Raw genomic sequence first — 21,386 nt, 5'->3', positions numbered from 1 at the left:
CAATTTCCTGTGAGAGCCGTCGAAATTACGGAACTAAGGAGAAATTAAATTAACTCAGTCAGACCGTATTTTCCCTCTCACTATTCGTTATTGTGAATAACGATAAAAGAATGGAAACAGCAGCAGTTGTTTAAACGGTTTGCACATCTTTATGAGGATGTTATTGGATAATGTTTATTTACATTCGCAAAACAAAGGTAGCTCTTCTTTTCTAAAGAAGCTATTATTCATGAGTTGAGATATAAAGGAAAATAAAACCACGAGGCTTAATTCCGTCGATAAATGTTTGGATAGCATTAGGATGATTTTGATTGCTTTGGTCTATATATAAGCATCCGACCGCTCTAGACTTACATAATTTACGCAAAACACTCTTGTTTGTGTATTGATTGATTGATTGGATTCGATAGAAGACTTTTCAGTCCCGGAACCTTTGTTGTGGTGCCTATCAGAGGGACGGTATTGGTGAACACACACAGAAAAATGTAAATTATTAACGTTCATTTACCCAGTTACAACTACTGCAGTTTTAATTGATTGCTTATGTACATCGATATTTTCTAAAGTGTGCGTCTTTTGCCAAGAAGGTAAGCTTCCATAAGAGGTTGGTGTTTCAATCCACTGAACGGGTGTTTCCAAGCCGTGTATGTTAGCCTTGTAGTAATACAAGTTAGCATTAGCAACACGAAAGAAGATATTTATTTCTACGACAGCAATCAAAATTTAAGTTCTACGTGAAAAGTAGGCTTTATTCCAGCCACATTCACAACTAGCCATCCACCTCGTATACATTATACCTAACGGTATTCGATAAACAAGCCAACAATTGTGTTATTTAGCGTATGATTTTCGAATTTACTGTACTGTATTCTGAACGCAAATAAATATTTAGTGGTATTATTAATATTGTTTTTTCTCCTAAATCACAAAATACGTCTATTGCCGTCAGATGTTTGGTGGTTTTGGCCATCACCGACACTAAGTTCAGCAGTAAGCTGCAAAATTACATTGACGCGTTCTCTGTTATCATCTAAGCCCTGTTTTCTCATTCCCACAATGTCTTACTTTTGGACTTTTGCAACGTAAAATGAAATATTAAATACTTTGGCGTAATGCGATAACGTTAACATCTTGTACAAGGAACATATTTCCGGGTAAAATTCAACTAATCTTAGGATTAAATGTACTCGATGAAAGCAAGTGATTAAAAAGGCTTAGACTAGCGTGATTTGCTGGATCATACAATTAATTTGTTTCTTGTGTATGTATAAGAGAGATAACTAACTGCAATCAAGTTAATCTGGTATAATTTCGAATATTGGTCATTACTGTAGCTGTTACTTTTGCTGGAAGAATGCTGGAAGTGCACTGAAAAATTGATTGATATTGGTTTCAGAGCTTCTGATGAAGGTGTGTAGGTAAAAATTTGACAGTCGTGTAAGACACCATGTCTGAAGACGCAGTTTCAGAAAGTGACTTGGACACGAGCCTTATCAGTGAAGAGGAGTATCTTGAGAATGAGGAAGAGGAAGACATGGAAGAAGAGGAAAATGAAAATGATGGCGATGATGAAGATGATAGTGGTAAGTGAAAAATAATTTGCTCTGCCATTTTCATTTTGCATCTAATATTAGAAGATTTGGAGTGATGTTGAGCACTCATGAAGAAGTATTGACTGAATGATTAGGAAAGTAAAGAGCCTCAATAATATTATATGGTATATTAGAAAATTTGTGTTTCCTTGTAATTTGTACTTTGTTATAATAATTCTTGTAAGTAATTTCCTGAAATTTTAATTGAAATATTGTTTATTCTTAAAGAACGCCCTGGCAGTTCACAGAGCCAGTCAGAAGCACACCAAGATGACAGGGGCTCCACCTCATCTGCTTCCAGAGAGCCATCATCAGAGCCTTCATCTCGCCCATCCTCCAGATCTTCCCCCAGACCTCCAGGCAGTCCAGAAAACACAAGCCAGAGCAAGCCACCATCCAGCAAAATCAAAAAACAGAAACCATCTAAAGGAAACAAATCATCAAAGTCATCAAAAGCCTCTAAAACCTCCAAGCCTGCCCACATGAGAAAGAATATTAGGTACTTTACTCGCCCATTTTTCAGTAATCTCTGAGGTCATGAATCACATAATCAGTGATGTTTATTTATACATTGTTTCCTCTTGCAGAAAACTGTTGAAGGAGGATCAGTTGGAGGCTGGAACCAAGACGGCTCAACAGGAGGAGATGGACAGACTGAAACGTCTGGAGCAGCAGAGGAAAGAGTTTCCTGCTCCGGCTCCTGTTGTTCCAGACTCCCAGCTAGGTGACTGGCTCACCTTCTGTGATTTAGCCAACATTATTCTGTCTTAACTTTCTTTCTGAAATGTCACTTCCATTTCCCATCTTTCCAACAGTAGATACTGCTTCACTTTTAGGAGAAGTTTCTCACTTGGTTCCAGATCTGCTGAGCAAGCAGGATGTAATCTGTCTGGACAGTAGTGGTGATGAAGATGAAAAAGTGGACTCCAAGGTGCCTACACTTGGTCTCAGAGATGGTAAGAACTTTAATAGAAAACTTTAATAGAAGATGATGTCTGATCGAACTTCTCACAGCATTTGATTTTGTGCCTCTACAGATATAATTGAGCTCAGTTCTGGGGATGAAGATTCCCTTCAGATAAGCAGCGAATCAGCTGACGAAGATGCTCACGGCACCGCTGGTACTGAAGAGAGCAGTGGAGCACATATCAATGATGCTCTGAATCTGCCAGACGCCCACGGTCGTGTGCTTGTTAATATCAACCACCCTGCAGAGGAGAAAGACCTTTACCTTGCTCCACAGCTCGCCAGGGCTGTCAAACCCCACCAAGTAAAACAGCTGCAGTCTTTTAGACTTTCACATTTCAGCCTAATTCTTGTTTTATATTAAAGTTTGGGGTCCTCTTTTCTGTCTTTCCCAGATCGGTGGAATCCGTTTTCTTTATGATAACCTTGTTGAGTCTCTGGAACGGTATAAAACCAGCAGTGGGTTCGGCTGCATCCTCGCACACAGCATGGGGTTGGGCAAGACTCTGCAGGTCATTTCCTTCATTGATGTCCTAATGAGGAATACTGAGACTCACACTGTGCTGGCCATTGTTCCCGTGAGTGTTTTGAGTGTTTATAGCCCAGTTTAGATCAGAAAATCATTTATTTGATTAACTTGTAACTCTTTTTTTCTTCATAAAGGTGAACACAATTCAGAACTGGTTAACAGAGTTTAACCTGTGGCTCCCAGCTCAGGAATCCCTCCCACCAGAAACAGACCCCACAGTCATTACTGGCCGATTATTCAATGTTCACGTCCTCAATGATGAGCACAAGTATGTTACAAACCATAATGTGTGTAATGGAATTTACATTTGCTCAATTTGTAACAAGTTTCACCTTGTATTTTGTATCTATCCCTTATTTTTGGTTTGAGTTATTAATTATTTGATCATAATGTGAGCTGTTGATCACATTGTTCAGAACAACACTGGCGAGGGCCAAGGTGGTGGAGGACTGGTCCAGAGATGGAGGGGTGTTGCTGATGGGTTATGAGATGTACCGTCTGCTGACCATGAAGAAGAGCTTTGTGATGGGCAAGAGGAGGAAATCAAAGAAACCTACAGGGCCAGTTATCATCGACTTAGATGAAGAAGATAGACAGCAGGAGCTTATGAAAGGTCAGCAATGCCCATTGCTTTGAAAATGCAGTCGCTCCCAATGGAGGACTTATTCAGGTTGTCCTGGATGTTTGTATTTACAGGTATTGAGAGGGCCATTGCAAGGCCTGGACCTGATGTTGTGATATGTGATGAAGGTCATCGCATCAAGAATTACCATGCCAGCACATCACAGGCCCTTAAGAACATTCGCTCCCGACGCAGGGTTGTCCTGACAGGTTACCCTTTGCAGAACAACCTTCTTGAATACTGGTGCATGGTGGACTTTGTCAGACCAGACTTTCTGGGCACACGTCAGGAGTTCAGCAACATGTTTGAGCGGCCGATTCTGAACGGACAGTGTATAGACAGCACGCCTCAAGATGTTCGCTTGATGCGCTACCGCAGTCACGTGCTTCACAGTCTGCTGGAGGGTTTTGTTCAAAGGTAAACCATCTTCCCATATTGGTGGTTTGGGAAATAGACCATTTGCTTGATGCCTCTTTGTCCGTTGTCCTATTTCTTCTTTCTGTTGTGTGTTCGTAGACGTGGCCATGATGTGCTGCGAGACCAGCTTCCTTCTAAGCAGGAGCATGTGATTTTGGTGCGACTTTCTCCCATTCAGAGAGCATTGTATACTGAGTTCATGAAACGCTTTAGAGAAGCAGGAAACACTGGCTGGCTGGGTCTAAACCCACTCAAAGCTTTCTGTGTATGTTGCAAGGTAAGACTTATACCATCTGTCCTTCCATCCATTCACCTTCTTCTCCTTTTTCCCTTTTGGGGAAATGTTAGTGTTGTGAAAATTAATCCAACACTATTTCATTAAGAATGTTTCTGTTTTCTCTTCCTGATCTAGATTTGGAATCACCCAGATGTACTCTATGAAGCTTTGCAGAAAGAGAATCAGGCAAATGAGCAGGACCTGGACCTGGATGACATCACTTCAGCTGGTAACCCACGCTGCCCTGCACCTGGTTCCGGACTCAAAGCAAAAGTAGCAGATCCATGTAACAGCAAAAACAACACCACGCTGCCAATCAACCACACCCAGGACCGAGCCAATCAAGTTATCACATATGAATGGGTGCGTCTTGTACAGCCGCTTCGTCTGCCGCTGGGCTTTAACAGCTAATAGTCAAGACCCAAAGTGGAATTACTTTATCACTATTACTTTTTCCAGTGCTCAAGAATAAATTTGAACACCTGTTTTCTTTACTGATGCAGATTTGCAGAACTTTATTGTCCCTTTACCCCAAAACATTTTATATATCTTCTGTTTTTGTTTTTTCAGGCAAAGGACATAATGTCAAGCTACCATATGGGAATTCTGGAAAACTCGGCTAAGATGGTTCTGCTTTTCCATCTGATTGAGGAAAGCGTCAAAAAAAGAGACAAACTTTTGGTCTTTAGGTAAGCCCAACAAGCATTGCCTTAAACATAATTAAGTACCGGTAGCTTAGAGCTCGAGTGATTTCCTGATTTTGCTTTCTGAGTAATTTTGCAGGTTGCTGTAAGAATCAAATAGATCAGATATACAAACCCTCCTACGTTTTATGAGGTTGTCAAGTTTTGCAAGCAGAAATGTGTGCATTTACAATAAATCAAAGGCTTTTACATATATGAATGCAGGAGTTTATGCCAATGTAAAGAATGGCTCTGTTTGTAAACATTTTGTGACATGTATGTTATTGTATATTTCTTCTCATATTAATAGTCAAAGTTTGTCCACTCTGAGTGTCATTGAGGACTTTTTGTCAAAGCGACCCATGCCTTCAGGAATCGCCTCCTCTGAGCCCAGGAGCCAAAACTGGGTCCGCAACCTCAATTACTACAGTGAGTCGTCCAGCCTGTGCTCTGTGTCTTCCCCTCCACTCCGCTCCATCTCAAAAAAACTCAAACGTCTGATGGTCTTTTAAGATATGCTGTAGTTCCACCGCATTTTATTTGTTCACCTTTACTACCGGTACTCTGTTGCCCTGGAATAATTCTAAACACCATCTCTGGTTTGAGTCAGTGTTCAGTGAGACAAGTATTTCTATGAAATACACAAATATTCACAGTTATTGTAGATGGTCTAGTGTGTTGTATGTCTCTGTTAATGAAACGATGACACGCTTGTCTTCAGGACTGGATGGAAGCACATCAGCCTCAGAAAGAGAACGACTCATCAATCAGTTTAATGACCCAGAAAACAAAGCAGCTTGGGTCTTCCTTCTTTCCACAAGGTACAGACCTCTTCTCCCTTTTTTTCCCCCTGATATTCCCTGGTGGACATGTCGTCATTCAGTTTCTACTCGTGTTTGTTTTATAAATTTTTTAGAGCGGGTTGCTTGGGGGTAAACCTGATTGGAGCTAACCGTGTGGTGGTGTTTGATGCCTCCTGGAACCCATGTCATGATGCCCAAGCAGTGTGTAGGGTGTATCGATATGGCCAGAGGAAACCCTGCTTCATTTATCGCCTTGTCTGTGATTTCACCTTGGAGAAAAAAATCTACGACAGACAAGTCTCGAAGCAGGGCATGTCAGGTAAAAGAGCTGTCGGCTTCGTTGTTAAAGAGCGCCTTTAAAATTGCGTGTTTTCCAGATTTTTTTTCAACTTTAAGAATTCATCTGTATGAGTGACATGTAAAGCTTTTTATCCAAGCGTCTTTATTCTCAATATTCTGCACGTGTGTGTGTTTTAAAGACCGAGTGGTTGACGACCTGAATCCGGGTCTCAACTTCACTCGTAAGGAAGTAGAGTCACTGCTGCATTTTGTGGAAGAGGAAGCAGGCCAGTTTAATCTGGCCATCCAGGAGGATTTTGAAGAAGTCATTTACCAGGCTTGTAAGCTTTACCCACACCTCGTCACTAAGGTACAGTCCCATCAACCTTTAATGTGATCATTTGAAATTAACTGAAAAAAACCTCAAAACATTTATAGAAAGATTCGTCTTCCAGATGATCTTTCTTTTTACTGAATCTACTTTTTGGTCTAATCCACTCAGCACTTGATTCTCCAGTGATTCATTTGTCCTCTTTCTGTTTGTCTCTTTAGGAACCTTTTCATCATGAGTCTCTTCTGGTGGACCGTAAGGAGTCTAAACTGACAAAAGCAGAGAAGAGAGCTGCCAAGAAGAGTTACGAGGATGAGAAACGGGCCTCTGTGCCCTACTCTCGCCCATCATATGCCCCTTATTACCCAACCAGTGACCAGGCCCTCTCAAACATGCCAATGTTTAACCAACGTGGCTGGTGCGTGATGGCTTTGGTTTTTTTGCAAACCCATTACAATATTTGCCTGGTACTTAAAAGACATTTCATACTGCTGCTTGTTCAAAAACCAGCCTTTGGTGTTTTCCTGATTCATTTCGTCACACTATTTATCTCTGCAGTCTCTGCAAAAATCACACTTCTCATAAATAAAGTTCCAAACTAGTGTGTCTGTTTTTGAGCAGCTCCTGAGCTCAGCTCTTTTTTTTTAATTTTATTTTAAGGCGACACATCTCAAGGCCGGATGACAAGCCTGTGGCGAGTGTCAGGCCCATCCAGTCCACCCCAATCCCCATGATGCCCCGGCAGGTTGGCGTGGGCATGGCGGGCTCCAGCTCTTCTGGAAGCCTGCCCGTCAACTTTCTACAGAAAGCTGGAGTTCAAGTGCAAAGGATTGTCACCACTACAGGTAATGTAGTGTGATTAAATACAAATTCCTCTTCATCACAGCTTAAATTGTCACATTTACGATCTACCCTTCCCGTGATTAAATGCTTGAAGCGCTTGTGAGATGATTAAAGAGTGGACTTTTGAAATCCAAATATGCAGATATTGTAATCCCAGGATCCAACAGTACAACAGATGTCCAAGCTCGAATTAATGCCGGAGAGAGCATCCACATTATCAGAGGATCGAAAGGTATCTGCAGCAGCCGTCGTCGATTTCAAAGCAATTAAAACTTCTGTCTCCATTATTTAACTTTTCTCTGTCATAGGCACCTACATTAGGACGAACGATGGAAGAATTTTTGCTATTCGATCGGGAAAATTAGGTAGAGGAACAGTAGGGGACCATGTTGTGCCCAGAGGTAAATATTCAGTTATCAGTTATTTAGTTATTTGGAATTGCCGTTATACAAAAAGCTTCCGTGTTTGGGCTTTTTCACAACTGCATTTTTCTTTCTGCCACAGACAACCCGAGTTTTCTGAGCCATCCTGTAAGTAATGGCTGCTCATCACCTGTGAATCAGCAGCAGCACCCCAGTAATGGGGAGCAGCAGCCATCCTCTCCATTAAGCTCAGAGATTCTCTCAGAGTTCAGCCGCTACGCCGCATCATCCGGGGCCGGTGGCACCAGGAACGAAATGCCATCTCCATCCGACACTTCGAGCACACCGGCGGGAAATGAAGCTTTACAAAACAATGAAACTCTTGATCTCAGTAGACAATTAAGCGACCACCTTCTGAGCTCGGGTTTGGAGGTGCGTGGCGGTAAACGACGAAGCAGCGAAAACCAAGGCAACCCACAAGCGGGAGTCAAGCGCTCCTCTGCTGCAGCACATTTCCCTGGAATGTCCATGGGATCTAGTGGGCTCAGTTTTCCTCCCATGGGTCTGAACTCCTCATCCATACTGGGCAACCTCAGCCACATGAGCCATCCCCTCCTGATGTCTGGCAGTGGTGGGTCCTCCTTCCTTCAGCCGTCAGGGCAAGCACGAGCTGACCTACAGAGCATTTTCCCCTCTGCAGGTTCAGACTTACTGAGACATTCTGTGACAGGAAACGGACACATTCCCACCCCCTCCTCATCATCGCTGCCCACCGTTTTCTCATCTGCTTCCACCACCAGCCCCATGTCATCCTCATCGACTGCAGCGCCTTCCTCCTCTCTGGCGTCAGGTTCTCTGCCTCCATACCTGATGAATCCAAACATGACAAGCCTGCTGTCGTCAGGCTTCCCCCTCAACTACTGTCAGTCGCTGCTGTCTGAACCGAGGATGTTCCCCAACCCTCTCCTCTCCGGGTCAGGGGGGTTCCCTGTGCCTAACTCCAACTCTCAAGGTCTCCTCTCACATTTTAACAATCCCACTTCCAGCCTGTTGGGGGCAGCTCTCTCCCAGCCAGACAGACGCGAGGACACAGAAAACGGCGGCAGCAGTTCTGATGACGACGTCATAGAGGTGACGGGACAGTAGAAACTCAAAAATCCAGGAGTCGGGCAGTGTAGCGCGCAGTAGGATTGGAAGTGTTGAGTTGAAGACATTATGCTGTATTCAGAAGAGGGGAATACAGAATACAACTGATTATTTTTGGGGGGGGGGGGAGGTGAGAGCCTAGCACGATAAAGTGGCTCACTCTCAAGTTTTTCACGAGCTATGATTTGTTTATCCAGAACCGTAGTATTGAGTTTAAAAAGTTAATGCTACAATGGGTTCGTCCTTTGTTAGTCAGCCATTTAAATCATTTATGTGACCTCATCATTGTTGGCTCTTCTCTCATTCCTTAAGGTTTCTTAACATTTTTAGAGAGGTTTACGCTCTATATCTCATCATGGAACCAGCTACATTTATTCAGGTGCTTTCTAACAGACTCCTGGTAGATGGGACCCTGGTGTTTGTTTATTTTCCTTGAACGGGAGGAATCATTCCCTGAAAGACTGGTGGAATTTCTTTCGCCAGATTGCTTTGGAACGGTCAAGGTCGAACCAAAATCCGACTTGTTGTCACACGTTTTTTTCTTCAGCACACATTTAATTTTTAATGAGAAAAACTGGAAAGTTATAGACCATCGTAAACAATTCCAGAACATGAATTGACTTGATATAATATTTAGAAAGAATCCTTCAGTGCTTATCTTTTAATAAGAGAGGTTTTAGGCTTTCAGAGCATATTTTAGTCTAGAAATTCCATAGATGTTGTAGCATCCCCTGTTGAAAATTATGTGTAAAAGAGTACTTGACCATGTTGATACTCTGTAAATAGACATTATCAATGTTTATATTGCAAGTTAATTCTGTGCAGTGTGTAGATTATGGTGTAGCCAGATGGTACATTATTACACCAACTACCATGAGAAAAAAATCCGCTCTGGGGAAACTTCATAACTTCCTTTTCTTTTCTTATAGTTGAAACAAAATAGAATGTACTTTTCATGTTAGCCTTTGATAGGGCCGGGACAAGGATTCGGACTGTGCGCTTTAAGTTTAGCCTTAAATATATAATAAAAATGGGGTCCGGAGTCTTAACATTCACGTTAGCACAACTATATTGTTGTTTGTTTGTTTTTTTTACAAATCTGCTGGAAGAACTACTGAGCATTTAGAGTTCGGTGTCACTTTGAAAAGGCAAGTTTGGGACAGTCAAACATTGTCATTAATGCACCGTGTGAACGCCTAAAGGAGGGTGGGATGCCAGTTTTCAAAGATGTGTCTTGTTAAAGTTATGCCTTGACTGTCCCTGCCCCCCACCCCGCCCCCCCACCACCTTTTTTTCCCCAAGTGATTTTTTTTTTTCACGAGTTGTGTCAATTACCTTCATGTAGCCTGAGTGTAAAAACCCTTTAATCAGTGTAGCTACCAACCCTCAAAGCAGAACATTACGATCACCTGTGACATGTGGGAGCTGGGAGGGTCGGGGTGGGGGGTGGTGGGGGGGCGCTAGTGCCCTCACCGAACTGACTGTACGTGCAGTGGCTTCTGTCAGTGTTGTCGGTCAGTATCCACAGTACTTTAGGGAGTCTGAGGTGTCTGCTGTGCTCTGTAGCCTTGTGTATCTTTGTTGTGACGACAGCTCAAGGTGTATAGATGTAGGAATTTCCCCATAGTCGGTTGGTTGCATCGGTGAGGTAATTAGCCTTTTGAAAACACTGGATAACCTGACATAGCAGGTCAATCCAGCTGATAAATTTGTGTACAGATATTTTCTTGCGAAGACCTCTTCCTCCCACTGAGTATCGTCGATTCTGTTTGCTACCGTCTCCTTTTCTGTAGTTTATTTCCTCCAATATCCTAAAAAATTTTGGGAATGCACTGGTTTCCAATTGGAAGTCGGGGTCAGTTCCTTGAAAAGAGAAAACAACGCGAACAGTAACCCATAATGACCCCACGTCTTTATTCTCAGTCATCTTAAAACACTGCATTTAAATCCTGGGCATCATCATTTTGGAGGGAAAAACCAATACAGATCAATACTTATCAGATATGCACATTTTATTTTCAGTGGGTTTTCATTTTTATATCTTCTTACTGATGTTGACTTTTCTGGCAGTTATTTTCCTCATTTCAGTGTACAATTAGTGTCTGAAATGTATTTATTTATAATGGAAAATGTATTGTTTTTGTAATTTTTTTAACCTTTTGTTGACTTGACCCATTGGTGGCCAATCAAGTAAGAAGTCTCGATCAAGTTGTTTGACTGTGTTCTGTATGTTATTTTAACAGTAAAACACTCTTCTACTGCAGTATGAATCAAGTCCTCTTTTTTTATTTGTGAAATAGCACTCAAATTATTAGGAGTCATTATTCAGTCACAAGTAATCAATGGCAGCAGAAACCTGAAACTTTATTAACCCCTCAATCGTGACAAAAACGTGAACATGTGGCTAAAAAAAGTAATCAAAGGCAGCAAAAACAAAATTCTAATCCAAGATTTGAGAAATCCAGCATTGGCAAAGTAGAGGGAGGGTCATGCTTCCTAAAATGTTTGTATTCATTTTCACTTTAAAAACTTTGGAATGAATTAACATGAATGTTACTGTTGGGGAGGGAGAGGAAATGTTTTGGCTCAAACATAAAATGGCATTTTTCCAAAGCAAAATCTCAATGAATGTAAAAAGCTATGTTGGTGTAATAAGAGTTTAACCCTGAATCAAACATGTGACCACAAAAGTGATGAAAAAACAAACAGCAACCTGAGTATAATCAAATATTCATGTGTAAGAGTTGGTCTTTCAGTCTGGACTACAATCGTTTCTTAGACGAGTAACCAGCCTTGATTTGGGTGATCATGTAGAAGGCACAGAGGACGGGACACAGAGCTATAAGGTACCAAGTGGAACCGTTGACAGATGCAGTGAACCAGGCAGAGCTGAGGCCAAGAACCAGGCTGACGCTGCCCAGCAGGTACGTCAGCGTCCCGGTGGCAGCGTGATATTGTTTGAGTTTAGCCAGAGACCAGCCTTTGGCCAAAGAGTGGTAGAGGAGGGGCAGCGCTGCCAGTGACTGCAAGATTGTCACCCACACTGTCCCTGCGCCAAGGACACCATGCCAGGAGGTCAAATGAGGTTTGCCATTTAGGTGCTTGTTGTAATAGATGGTCACGACACCCAAAAGGGCACAAGAAACACAGAGAACCTGCAGGATCCAGTGAAACTGCCTTTTTGTCCTGTATGTAAACGTTTTGATGGGGGAGCCATAGGGGGAGAAAATGAGTATGGCTTCTGACATAAAGAGGGAAAACTGATGAAAAAGAAGAAATGAAGGTCATCATCATTATTGATATGGTGCATTAGTTGAAAGGGGGAAAATAGTTTTGACTTACAGCTAGCGTCATCAAAAAAGGGTGCCAGGAAAACAAACCTAAAACAAGACAAATCAAATTTATTCTGTTTCAAGACAGACCCGCAGATTGTGAGCAGAACTGATCCAGTAGGGAAACTCACTTGAACCTGGACGACTCTGAAGTGTAATAAATATAGTGAAAATGATGCAAACACAGTGGGTCAACACTAGAAACGCCGTCCTACTATAACTGGAAACACAAGACTCAGAATTTTTGCTAGAATTCATGTTTGAGAAAACCTTTGGGACGAACAGCGTCTTCTTCGTATTTTCTTCCTGCTCCGTCATACGAGTCAGTTCACCAATCCTGCGGCACGCCAGCGCCTCCTGCCGTTGTGGAATGATATAACAGCCCCGAACATAAACTTTTAGATGTACAGTATAGCATATACATATGCAGATGTATATGTATAGGTTGGTTTTCAACTGTGAAAAATCGCCATGTCAGAAAGGAAAGAAAATACAAAATTTTGGTTATATTTAGGTAAATGTGAAAACATGTACATTCATAATAATGACATTTAGGCTATTTAAAACAAAAATGTAAAGCACTCCAATTTGAGCTATGGAAACCAGAAGGTTTCTGTTACATTACAGTGTGTATCTATCTAGAGAAAGAGGCTGGTGAGTTGGTGTATTATGAATAATAGTGGAAAAGTGGACATGAAATGTTCTGGAAGTGACTTTTTTTTCTTTTTTCGTATGTTACAGACAAGGTGGCACAATCCTGTGTATCTAATCCAGTGTCCAATTTGCTTAAATTACTGATACTCATCTGTGAACATTTCTCAAAATTACCAGATATAACAGAAGAGTATTAAAACAATGTACCAGACTGAGAAGTGCAGGTCAAACAAAGCTTGACTTGGATGTGGTAAACAGTGTCTATTACACATATTTCATAACTCACCTGATTATTACCTCCGCCATGGCGGTCACGTGACAGCTGGTGGGGTTTTTTTTTTTGTTGTTTGCTTGTATGTTTAGCTCATATCTAATCTCAGCATAACTCTCTTCCTGTTGTGTTTAGATCAAAACTTTATTTATTCACACATTATGAAGGCTTCACAATATATTTTCAGCACCAAAGCTGCAATTTATCCATCAGCAACAGTCACACCAAATAAAAGTGTCAACCAACGAATTATGCTTCTATTAACAAACTGGATTAAAGGCATGACTGAATGATGAAAGTCATCACTGCTGGCATTTAATCATCAGAGGTGAAAACACCACTTGTGCTAACAGTTATTTTCTCCCATTAGCAGTATCATAAAATAGTGTGTAATTAAAGTAGCACAAAAAAGTAAATTATGCCATTAACACGATGTACAATCCCATCATCAACTCCAGCAGTATTCAAATTTGACATGAGGGATTTTAGCCATGATTTACTGGAATGCCACATAAAGATGTGGAGGCAGCATTTGGTTATCTACCACACCAAAACAACCACCCCAACAGTAGTCCCAGCACTTGGGATTCTTTTTAAACAGCCCTCCTGCAAACAGAGCAGAGGTGCGTGGATGTCAGGTGAGCCCCTTCCTCTGAGACCTGCGGGTGAGAGGCACGGCTGCCAAACGCGCACGCACGCCACACACGCATCAGGTTGAAGCACCACAAGCAAACGCAAAGACTACAGGCATGGAGTCCATCGCTGTCCACACTGGGGATGGGTGAGGGAGAATCCCGTTTCGGCCGACAGGATTAAACGGTAATCCACGCTCAGAATGTGCATGCGCAAACTGCGGTGCGTGTGTCCAGGCGCGGCGACGATTCGGCGTTTGCAATCGACAAATTCCGACCCCGGTGGATCTCCTCCAGTGGAGGAGTAACGGCGATGTCTTAAAGAAGGTAAGGGCCTTTCAACGATCTGTCTCCCAGCAAATCTGAACATTTGTTTCAGCTGAGTTTGTCGTCCTGTTTCCGGATGGATGGAACACAAGGTGTCGTCACAGCGCTGTTTTTGGAATAACAGCAACCCCTTTAAAAACAAACAAACAAACAAACAAAGCATTAACCATTTGTCAACATTTAAATGCGTTGCGCTTCCTCCCGTGTGAAGATAAGTGATGGCAGAAGCAGCCAGCATGCCTGGATGCTCCGGGCTACAATGTGTTCTTGTTGCCTGGGTAATTGCGCCGTGTTGTGACCCAGTTGGCTGCTGACTGACTGACTGAGCCTCGGGTTGTTCATATTCAAGTCACAGTGGATTGTCAGGAAACTTAGAGAAGAGGCCTTCTGGTGCACATATGAATGTTTTATTCGCACTATTACCTCCAGAAAAAGTGAGGTTCGCTCTGTATCACACACACTTAAATAATTATTCGAAATAGTGTGTTAGATTATATTTATTTGATTGTTTATATGAAAAGGTGTTCTTTTATTTAATATGTGACACACTCACTGTTGTTGAGCGTGAGTACCTGGGTAGAATGCAATTCTTAAAGTCAATCATCCCCATTATAAAACCTGAATTAAATAAATACAATAAATATCCTGTTTGTTGGTTTACACTAAGCTGATTTATATTTTAAAATCTTGAATAAAATATATCCATTAGACTTTTGAATACGCCTTCGAAATGTATGAGATTAAAAGTAATAAAAGTCTGTTTCTTACTTCAGTTATGCTACCATTCTTAATAATAAGTGTAAATCTTTTCTCATTGTTGTCTTTAAGGAACATGTTGATTTGAAATGTAGTTTTGTCTCGGCGTTACACGTGGAAAACAGTATATTTTCATATTTATGTTACAGGATAGCAAAGGATTATACTAATGATGCTGACCCACATTTTTTCGAATCATGCAAGTCCTCCCATCACATATCAGTTTAATCTGCTAATGGTATCATGACGTTATTTTTCTTTTCATAAGGGACTATCTGTATTGCTTTGACTGGACAATAATTGTATTTGTGTTTGAAAATCTTATGATATTCTTTCTCCAAGGCTTAAATATCTAACTAACAATGCAAGTTTATTCAATGTAATGCTTGTTCAGGTCAGGGCTGGATGTAGAGTAGCTACCTGATGTGTCTTCATCAACAACAGGATGTCTAAATGTGAGCTGATCGAGCTCAAGGACCTCAGCGTTAACGACCCCATCGAGCTGGCTGCACCTGCACCACGTAGGGCCCCACCTGTACACCCGGGTCAGCCAAGCCACTTTCAGGTAGTGCGTCTGGTTGGGGACAGCGTCAGCATCGAGGCGTCGCGGCGCCACACCGGGGATGCCTGGGATGGTCACGACTTCCAACCCTACAATCACACCTACCTCACGTGGTGCGACCTTTGTGGAGAATTCATCTGGGGTCTTTACAAGCAAAGCTTGCGCTGTAACAGTGAGTATTGGAGAATCCTATAGTAAGACTAAGTTATGCTATAGGCTCCATGGAGTTGACACCACTGATTGCTTTTTACTATCAACAGCAAACTCTGGGAAGCTTCCAGAAGGGTTTTAAACAGTTCCATTGTTCTGTGATTGTCTTTTACCATTTGCCTTTTCTACCTCAGTTCAATGAACTTAAATCTCTGAAATATTAGAACATTTTATCTTGATTCGTCATTCTTCGAACGATGATGTTGCACCTACAGTAATGTGTCCTGGAGATTTTACTGAATGTTTCACAATGAGTAGTTTGATATTAGAAAAATGTGCTAAATTTGCATCCTTAAGTTAATCAAAGGATCTTTCTGTCTGTCTGCCATCAGATTGCAGTTACACTTGTCACTATCGCTGCCAGCCGTTCATCCAGCTGGACTGCAGCACAAATGGGAAATTATTAACAGAAGAGGAGGAGACATTAGCTGAATCCTTTGAAAGGGACACAAATGTGGTGAGAATGTCGTGCCTACGGATAAATCGTGCCCTTCCTTGAATTCTTTAGTAACTATTAGAATAATATGTCAGTAAAGTTGCCAGAGAAGATGTTTATCACTTCAGTTGTTAAAAACAAGACAAGCGAAAGGGAAGTAAAAACGGTATGCATTAGAAATATTATGTATATTATTAATATTTATCTATTCTAAAATAAAGATTATAGACTAAATCTTGTAACATTATTGAAACAATAAGGCCAAATAAAATGATCTTATTAAGAATAAGTTTATAAATCCTCCTAGTTAAATTATGGATTTCATGTGCATTGATATTAATTATTCATAAACAACCTTCGTTTAAAACAACTGCCAAAACAAGTTCCCTGACCGGGAATCGAACCCGGGCCGCGGCGGTGAGAGCGCCGAATCCTAACCACTAGACCACCAGGGAACGCATATGTCGATTATGTCTCGTTTTTTTTTTCTCGTTACTTACTTTCATTTGCATTTTTAGGATGAACAGATTGATTGGAGTAAACATGAGATGACGGTCACTGAAATTCAACACAAAGTTAAAGAGTACAATTCGCAGACCAACAGCAATCTCAACATGGTGTTTGTAAGTTTTAAGCATAATTGTATATAACTTCGCAGACACAATGCAGGTGATATTCTTTTACATCGAACTGTGTGAATTTCAGAATAGAGACGGGACCTACACAGGCTTCGTCAAGGTCCATTTTCAGTTAGTCCGTCCCATCTCCCTCCCTCCACACGAAAGCGTGCGTTGCAATCCAGGTGAAGCTCGGCAGGACAGGTGGATGAGACGGAGAACTTCTTTCTACCTCCCTAAAGACGCGGCCAAGCACCTTCACATAAGCTCCCAGACACGCGTCCGAGAGGTGATTGAGGCCTTGCTCAACAAATTTACCGTGGTGGACAATCCAGCCAAGTTTGCTTTGTTTGAACACACTGAGAGACAAAGTCAAGGTATAAACTCATTTATCAAAATGATAATAGCTGAACATTACATCCTTATCCATTGGTTTTTGATTTATTTAGTATGCATGCGGAAACTGAGCAATGACGAATGTCCCCTCTTCCTGCGCTTGTGTTCCGGCCCCAGTGAAAAAGTGATGAGCCTTGTTTTAAAAGAGAATGAAACAGGGGACATTAATGTAAGACGACACAACTGCTTCTCCAGAGACTGTACAGCCACCTGCTGTTGATGTCAACTGTCTCTTTCTCTCCACAGTGGGACGCATTTAGTTTTCCTGAGCTGTGCAACTTCCTGAGAATCCTGAAGCGTGAGGAGGAGGAACATGTGCGTCAGATCGTGCGACGCTATGCCCTAGCAAGAGACATGATGAAGCAGGCCATGGCCAGGATTACAACTCCAGCTTGATTTGGGCTGACTTCTTCATACAAACATTCACACAAGAGAACGCAAATGAAGCCACTGAAATGTAAAGTCAGACAAACTTGATCTTAAAAAAGGTGTAGGGAGCGGTTGCAGGGTAAAAGGGTGTTAGTTAAAGGCTTTTGCACATGAGTAACTATTGCAGTTATTAGAGCTATTTGATGTGTCTTTTCTTGGTGTAAATGCACTACAGGAACTAGGAGAACTTTAACTAATTTACCCTCATTTTAGGGATCAAGATGGACTGAGACCACTATAATAAAAACAGAACACAAAAGTGTTTACGCCGAATAATCAGTTGGTATGCGGAAATGTATGTAAAGCATCAGGGCGACGGTTAAAATACCTGCCTCTATTTCCTCTTGATTGGCAAATCCAGTTGTTCAGCTTCTGGAGACAGGTGGCAATAGCATGAACCCACTGTTAAATATACTACTTACTATTAGTTATATGCATTATGATTTCTTGGTCATGAGACAAGGCATGCTATTACCACGGTTTATGTTACTATATATTTCCCAATGACAGCTTAAACATAGCCAGAACAGGAAAAGAAACATAGTTCTCAGGGGAGCTCCTCCGAATAGCTATTCTTTTAAAAGTATTCCCGTAGCTCAGTGTGAAAGTGCCCATCACTCTCGTGGAACTGGAAGTAGCTGTGACCTTTACTCTCTATTTAACATCTTAAATTGGGTTCAATTGCTTTTGTTGGTTAAACATGAAACTACAATGTCGATAATTCAGCAATCAAGATTAAAAGGGAAGGAATTTGTTCAATGAAGTACTGCCTATCGGACTACGGCCGTATTTTTTGGGACCTGGGTAATGAAATTGATCTTGCCAATGTTGTGGACGTGAAGCCATTATCATTTGGATGCATTGATGGTCAAAACCATTTATGAACATTTGTTATGCAATGTTATGCTGGATTTACACTGTGGAAACATTCCTGCTAATGTGAAACAAACTCAGTTTACATTCCAGTTGTCTAATAAATTGAAGAGAACATAAACACTGAGATTCCAAAAATATTTTGGAAACTTCTGATAAAAATATCTTTCATACTCCGGTACAGTAGGTGGCAGACTGAATTCCTTAATTCGAGGTTCCCCCAAAATCGAAGAGGAAGAAGAATAACACGGCAGCAAAGAAGACGAAGAAGAAGAAGCATAGTAGCTAGACATCTAGCAGCTAGCGTAACCCTGTTTCAACTGGGTTCTGCTTTGCAGATTTCCAAACCCCCATTAGACAAGTTTGCCAGTAGCCAAGGGCGGCCAACCGGCTGAACTCCGCATCTGTCAGGTTGCCATTTAGTTTATCTTAAGCGTATGTGCCCTTTTAGAGGTGAACATAGCCATCAGCCGTTTGCAAATTAGATTTAAAGACGTTGCTTTACTGAAAGTGTTTATATGTATAGGTTAGGTTGACGGTGGAGTTGCGAAATGACATTAGGTGCAGAGATATTAACAGCATTGTACTGACTGCGTGTCTCGGTATTGTGCGTCAAAGCTATGTTAGCATTAGCCATTTATTGGTACCTATGTTATTCCCCAGCAGGGCTAATCAACATTTGATTGATATCACTCACACTCACTCAAAGGCCTTTTCTGATGTATACTTTTGCATTGACAGTTTATGTTGTGGTGTTTTTTTGGCCTCCTGCACAAGGGTCACTCTGCTGGGGTAATTGGAGGCACCCCGGATTCCCTATTAGCCATATATTTTGTATTGATTATACGGTAGCTCTAATTATTATGCAACCAATGTGTTACATTAAAGATATAGTATTAGATATTGGCCTAACTGTCCCTTGTATGTGAATCTTTTCAGAGGCTCCTTGTCGTGTAGGTCACCTTTCGTCTTACAGTCACGCTGTAGCACCCCAGGCTGTCCTGTCTCTCAAGGAAATAATGTGCTGTAGCTGAAGATGGGTGGGAGCGGCTCCAAATCCAAAGGATTTTGGCCTTTTACTGGCTCAGGAAGTACGGATGATTCAACCAAAGATGGAAAGGAACAGTCACTTAAACGGGGACAAAGCTATCCAAGTGCAACACCCTTTGTGCTTACTAGAAAAAGGTGAGTATAGCTGCAGCAACTGACTGAATTTTGGAACATCTCCAACAGACTGGATATCTGCTGGGTCTTCATCTTCATCTATGCAACCATTCAAACCTGTGGATCTCACCTCCTTTGTTTGCTACCCTTCTGTTCTGTCACATTTGTACAGTGACCTTACATGTTTATGTTTTCATTTTCTTTCTTTTCAAGGTATTTAGTAAATTGTGAGTTTGACAGGTGCTAAGGGTTCCTGGTAGGTTTCACTTGTAGCTTCTATTGATGTTCACAACAAATAGCTACCAAGTTAAATACAGTACATTTGAAAGACACTAAGGCTTGTGACTGTTTTAACTTATATGCTCACCATTAAGTGACTACTACTCAAATAGTACCTTTAAATAAAGCCTCTTTCAATGCTTCAGTCACATCTCATTCTATTTAATCAATTGTAGATGAAACATTACTATTTTATCTGTCGAAGATTCAATAAGTACCTCTTTTTTGCAGCTCTATGTACTTTGATGAAGATGGTGACTTGGCCCATGAATTTTATGAAGAGACAATTGTGACAAAAAATGGACAAAGAAAGGTTAAACTGAAAAGGATTTATAAAAACCTAACACCTCAGGTGAGAATGGCCCAATCCCTGTGAATAACTTCCATCTCTAAAAATGTTTCTGTTCTTTGAGTCTGAATGAATCTGTCTTCTGTGTTTCCAGGGAATCATAAAGCTGGATCACCCCTGTATTCATGTAGATTTTCCAGTCGTGCTCTGTGAAGCCTGATACGAAGCATGTCAGACTGTCCACTGTATCGACTCCGTCCCGAGGTTTCAGCTGGAAGCTAGACCCACCTTTTTTAATAACACGATCTCTTGATGTTTTCATGCCCTTCGGTGGACATGCTGGTGCAACATGTGCTGAGCCTCTGCATGTAATCTGTTTTTGGCTGATGTGCAGTTAGACACAGATAAGCTCACCAGTGGGGACCTTGTTGATTTTGCCATGTTGACAAAATTTCCTCAGTTTACAGCTCATGGCTTTTATGCACATGGAAAAGTTTGAGAATGTGTCTGCGGTGTCATGCGATGAATATGTGAGTCGTCGCTACAGCTGGTTTTCTGGTGTGACTTCCTGTACACTGAGGATGATCTGACCAGTTTAAGTCTCTGTCACGGACAGGCAGCGAACAGGAAATTAAAGTGTGCACTTCAGTGTTTTTGACACTATCACAATCTGTTTTGTTCTGCATGGTAAAAGGAGTAACAGCTGACAGCGACAATCAGTGGTCTGCAAAAACTAAATTGGCTAATGGTGGATGGACTGGAATTGAGGAGCGACATTTACACAGCAGTCAGTCCTGCAACAGACCCTGTTGTTTGATTTTGCTGCTCTGATGTTCTGTGTTTCGATTTTAATTTATTATCTTTTTTTTTTAAATTACAGTTTGAAATGCTAAACTGTCTCATTACACTTTTTATTTTATTTTAAAAATGCCGTTATAGTTGCGCAACACATTAAAGCATTTCTTCATAGATTTGCAAGTTAGTTATCATCAGCAATCGTGGAGGGTTAATGGACAAGAAACCCAAAGCTGAAGTGGAAAAAAGAAGTTCATTAAAGCGTAGAAGTTGGAAGAAGTTATATAAACGGTGTCTAGATCTGCTGTTCAATAGTCTCAGTTTCAACTCATGTGAAGCAGACGTTTGTGTGAGGCCTGATTGCCACGTTTGTCAAATTCTGTTTTCTATTGCTGATGGTTTCAGTTCATAGGCAGAGGTTATGGACAATAAAAAAGGGTTACCAGAGCTGTTGATTCATCTAATGGAAATAATTGAATATAGCCACCTGTCCTGGCGGCTGCCAAGACTAACC

The 21,386-nt window shown here is 41.4% G+C and overlaps 4 protein-coding genes and 1 non-coding gene across 8 annotated transcripts; 3 read left to right on the top strand and 2 right to left on the bottom strand.

Annotated features, from left to right (window-relative positions):
- Nucleotides 1-316: 316 nt before the first annotated feature.
- Nucleotides 317-11,113, top strand: rad54l2 (RAD54 like 2). 3 transcript variants are annotated; one of them, XM_057029914.1, is made up of 22 exons: nt 317-587; nt 1,397-1,583; nt 1,821-2,091; nt 2,180-2,316; nt 2,411-2,548; nt 2,630-2,862; nt 2,954-3,136; nt 3,222-3,355; nt 3,504-3,700; nt 3,784-4,126; nt 4,226-4,403; nt 4,539-4,766; nt 4,974-5,092; nt 5,397-5,515; nt 5,808-5,907; nt 6,003-6,208; nt 6,369-6,538; nt 6,721-6,917; nt 7,160-7,344; nt 7,485-7,574; nt 7,651-7,743; nt 7,847-11,113. In XM_057029914.1, the coding sequence occupies exons 2-22, from the start codon at nt 1,448-1,450 to the stop codon at nt 8,848-8,850; spliced, it is 4,461 nt and encodes a 1,486-aa protein (XP_056885894.1). In that variant the 5' UTR covers nt 317-587; nt 1,397-1,447; the 3' UTR covers nt 8,851-11,113. The 3 variants fall into 3 exon arrangements, with proteins under 3 accessions (XP_056885894.1, XP_056885893.1, XP_056885892.1); XM_057029913.1 differs by having other exon boundaries at nt 319-604; nt 2,408-2,548; XM_057029912.1 differs by having other exon boundaries at nt 321-587; nt 2,408-2,548.
- Nucleotide 11,114: 1 nt separating this feature from the next.
- On the bottom strand, nt 11,115-12,516 carry LOC130524168 (transmembrane reductase CYB561D2). The gene is made up of 3 exons (XM_057030007.1): nt 12,314-12,516; nt 12,193-12,230; nt 11,115-12,110 (listed from the first exon to the last, which is right to left on the bottom strand). Exons 1-3 carry the CDS (start codon nt 12,498-12,500, stop codon nt 11,613-11,615), a joined length of 723 nt encoding a protein of 240 aa, XP_056885987.1. The 5' UTR covers nt 12,501-12,516; the 3' UTR covers nt 11,115-11,612.
- A 1,202-nt stretch (nt 12,517-13,718) lies between these two features.
- Nucleotides 13,719-18,466, top strand: rassf1 (Ras association domain family member 1). The gene is made up of 7 exons (XM_057029994.1): nt 13,719-14,066; nt 15,267-15,556; nt 15,927-16,051; nt 16,549-16,653; nt 16,736-17,024; nt 17,097-17,212; nt 17,290-18,466. The coding sequence occupies exons 2-7, from the start codon at nt 15,268-15,270 to the stop codon at nt 17,437-17,439; spliced, it is 1,074 nt and encodes a 357-aa protein (XP_056885974.1). The 5' UTR covers nt 13,719-14,066; nt 15,267; the 3' UTR covers nt 17,440-18,466.
- trnae-cuc (transfer RNA glutamic acid (anticodon CUC)) lies at nt 16,414-16,485 on the bottom strand. The gene has a single exon. It is a non-coding gene; the product is annotated as a tRNA-Glu (tRNA).
- Nucleotides 18,467-18,587: 121 nt separating the features above from the next.
- Nucleotides 18,588-21,319, top strand: tusc2b (tumor suppressor 2, mitochondrial calcium regulator b). 2 transcript variants are annotated; one of them, XM_057030021.1, is made up of 4 exons: nt 18,588-18,756; nt 19,285-19,530; nt 20,020-20,140; nt 20,232-21,319. In XM_057030021.1, the coding sequence occupies exons 2-4, from the start codon at nt 19,382-19,384 to the stop codon at nt 20,295-20,297; spliced, it is 336 nt and encodes a 111-aa protein (XP_056886001.1). In that variant the 5' UTR covers nt 18,588-18,756; nt 19,285-19,381; the 3' UTR covers nt 20,298-21,319. The 2 variants fall into 2 exon arrangements, with proteins under 2 accessions (XP_056886001.1, XP_056886002.1); XM_057030022.1 differs by having other exon boundaries at nt 18,598-18,798.
- The last annotated feature ends 67 nt before the right edge of the window (nt 21,320-21,386 follow it).

The sequence above is a fragment of the Takifugu flavidus genome, chromosome 4, assembly GCF_003711565.1.
Source record: "Takifugu flavidus isolate HTHZ2018 chromosome 4, ASM371156v2, whole genome shotgun sequence".
NCBI lineage: Eukaryota > Metazoa > Chordata > Actinopteri > Tetraodontiformes > Tetraodontidae > Takifugu > Takifugu flavidus.
Note: the sequence above shows the minus strand (reverse complement) of the source record. Positions and strands in the feature narration are given on the sequence as shown.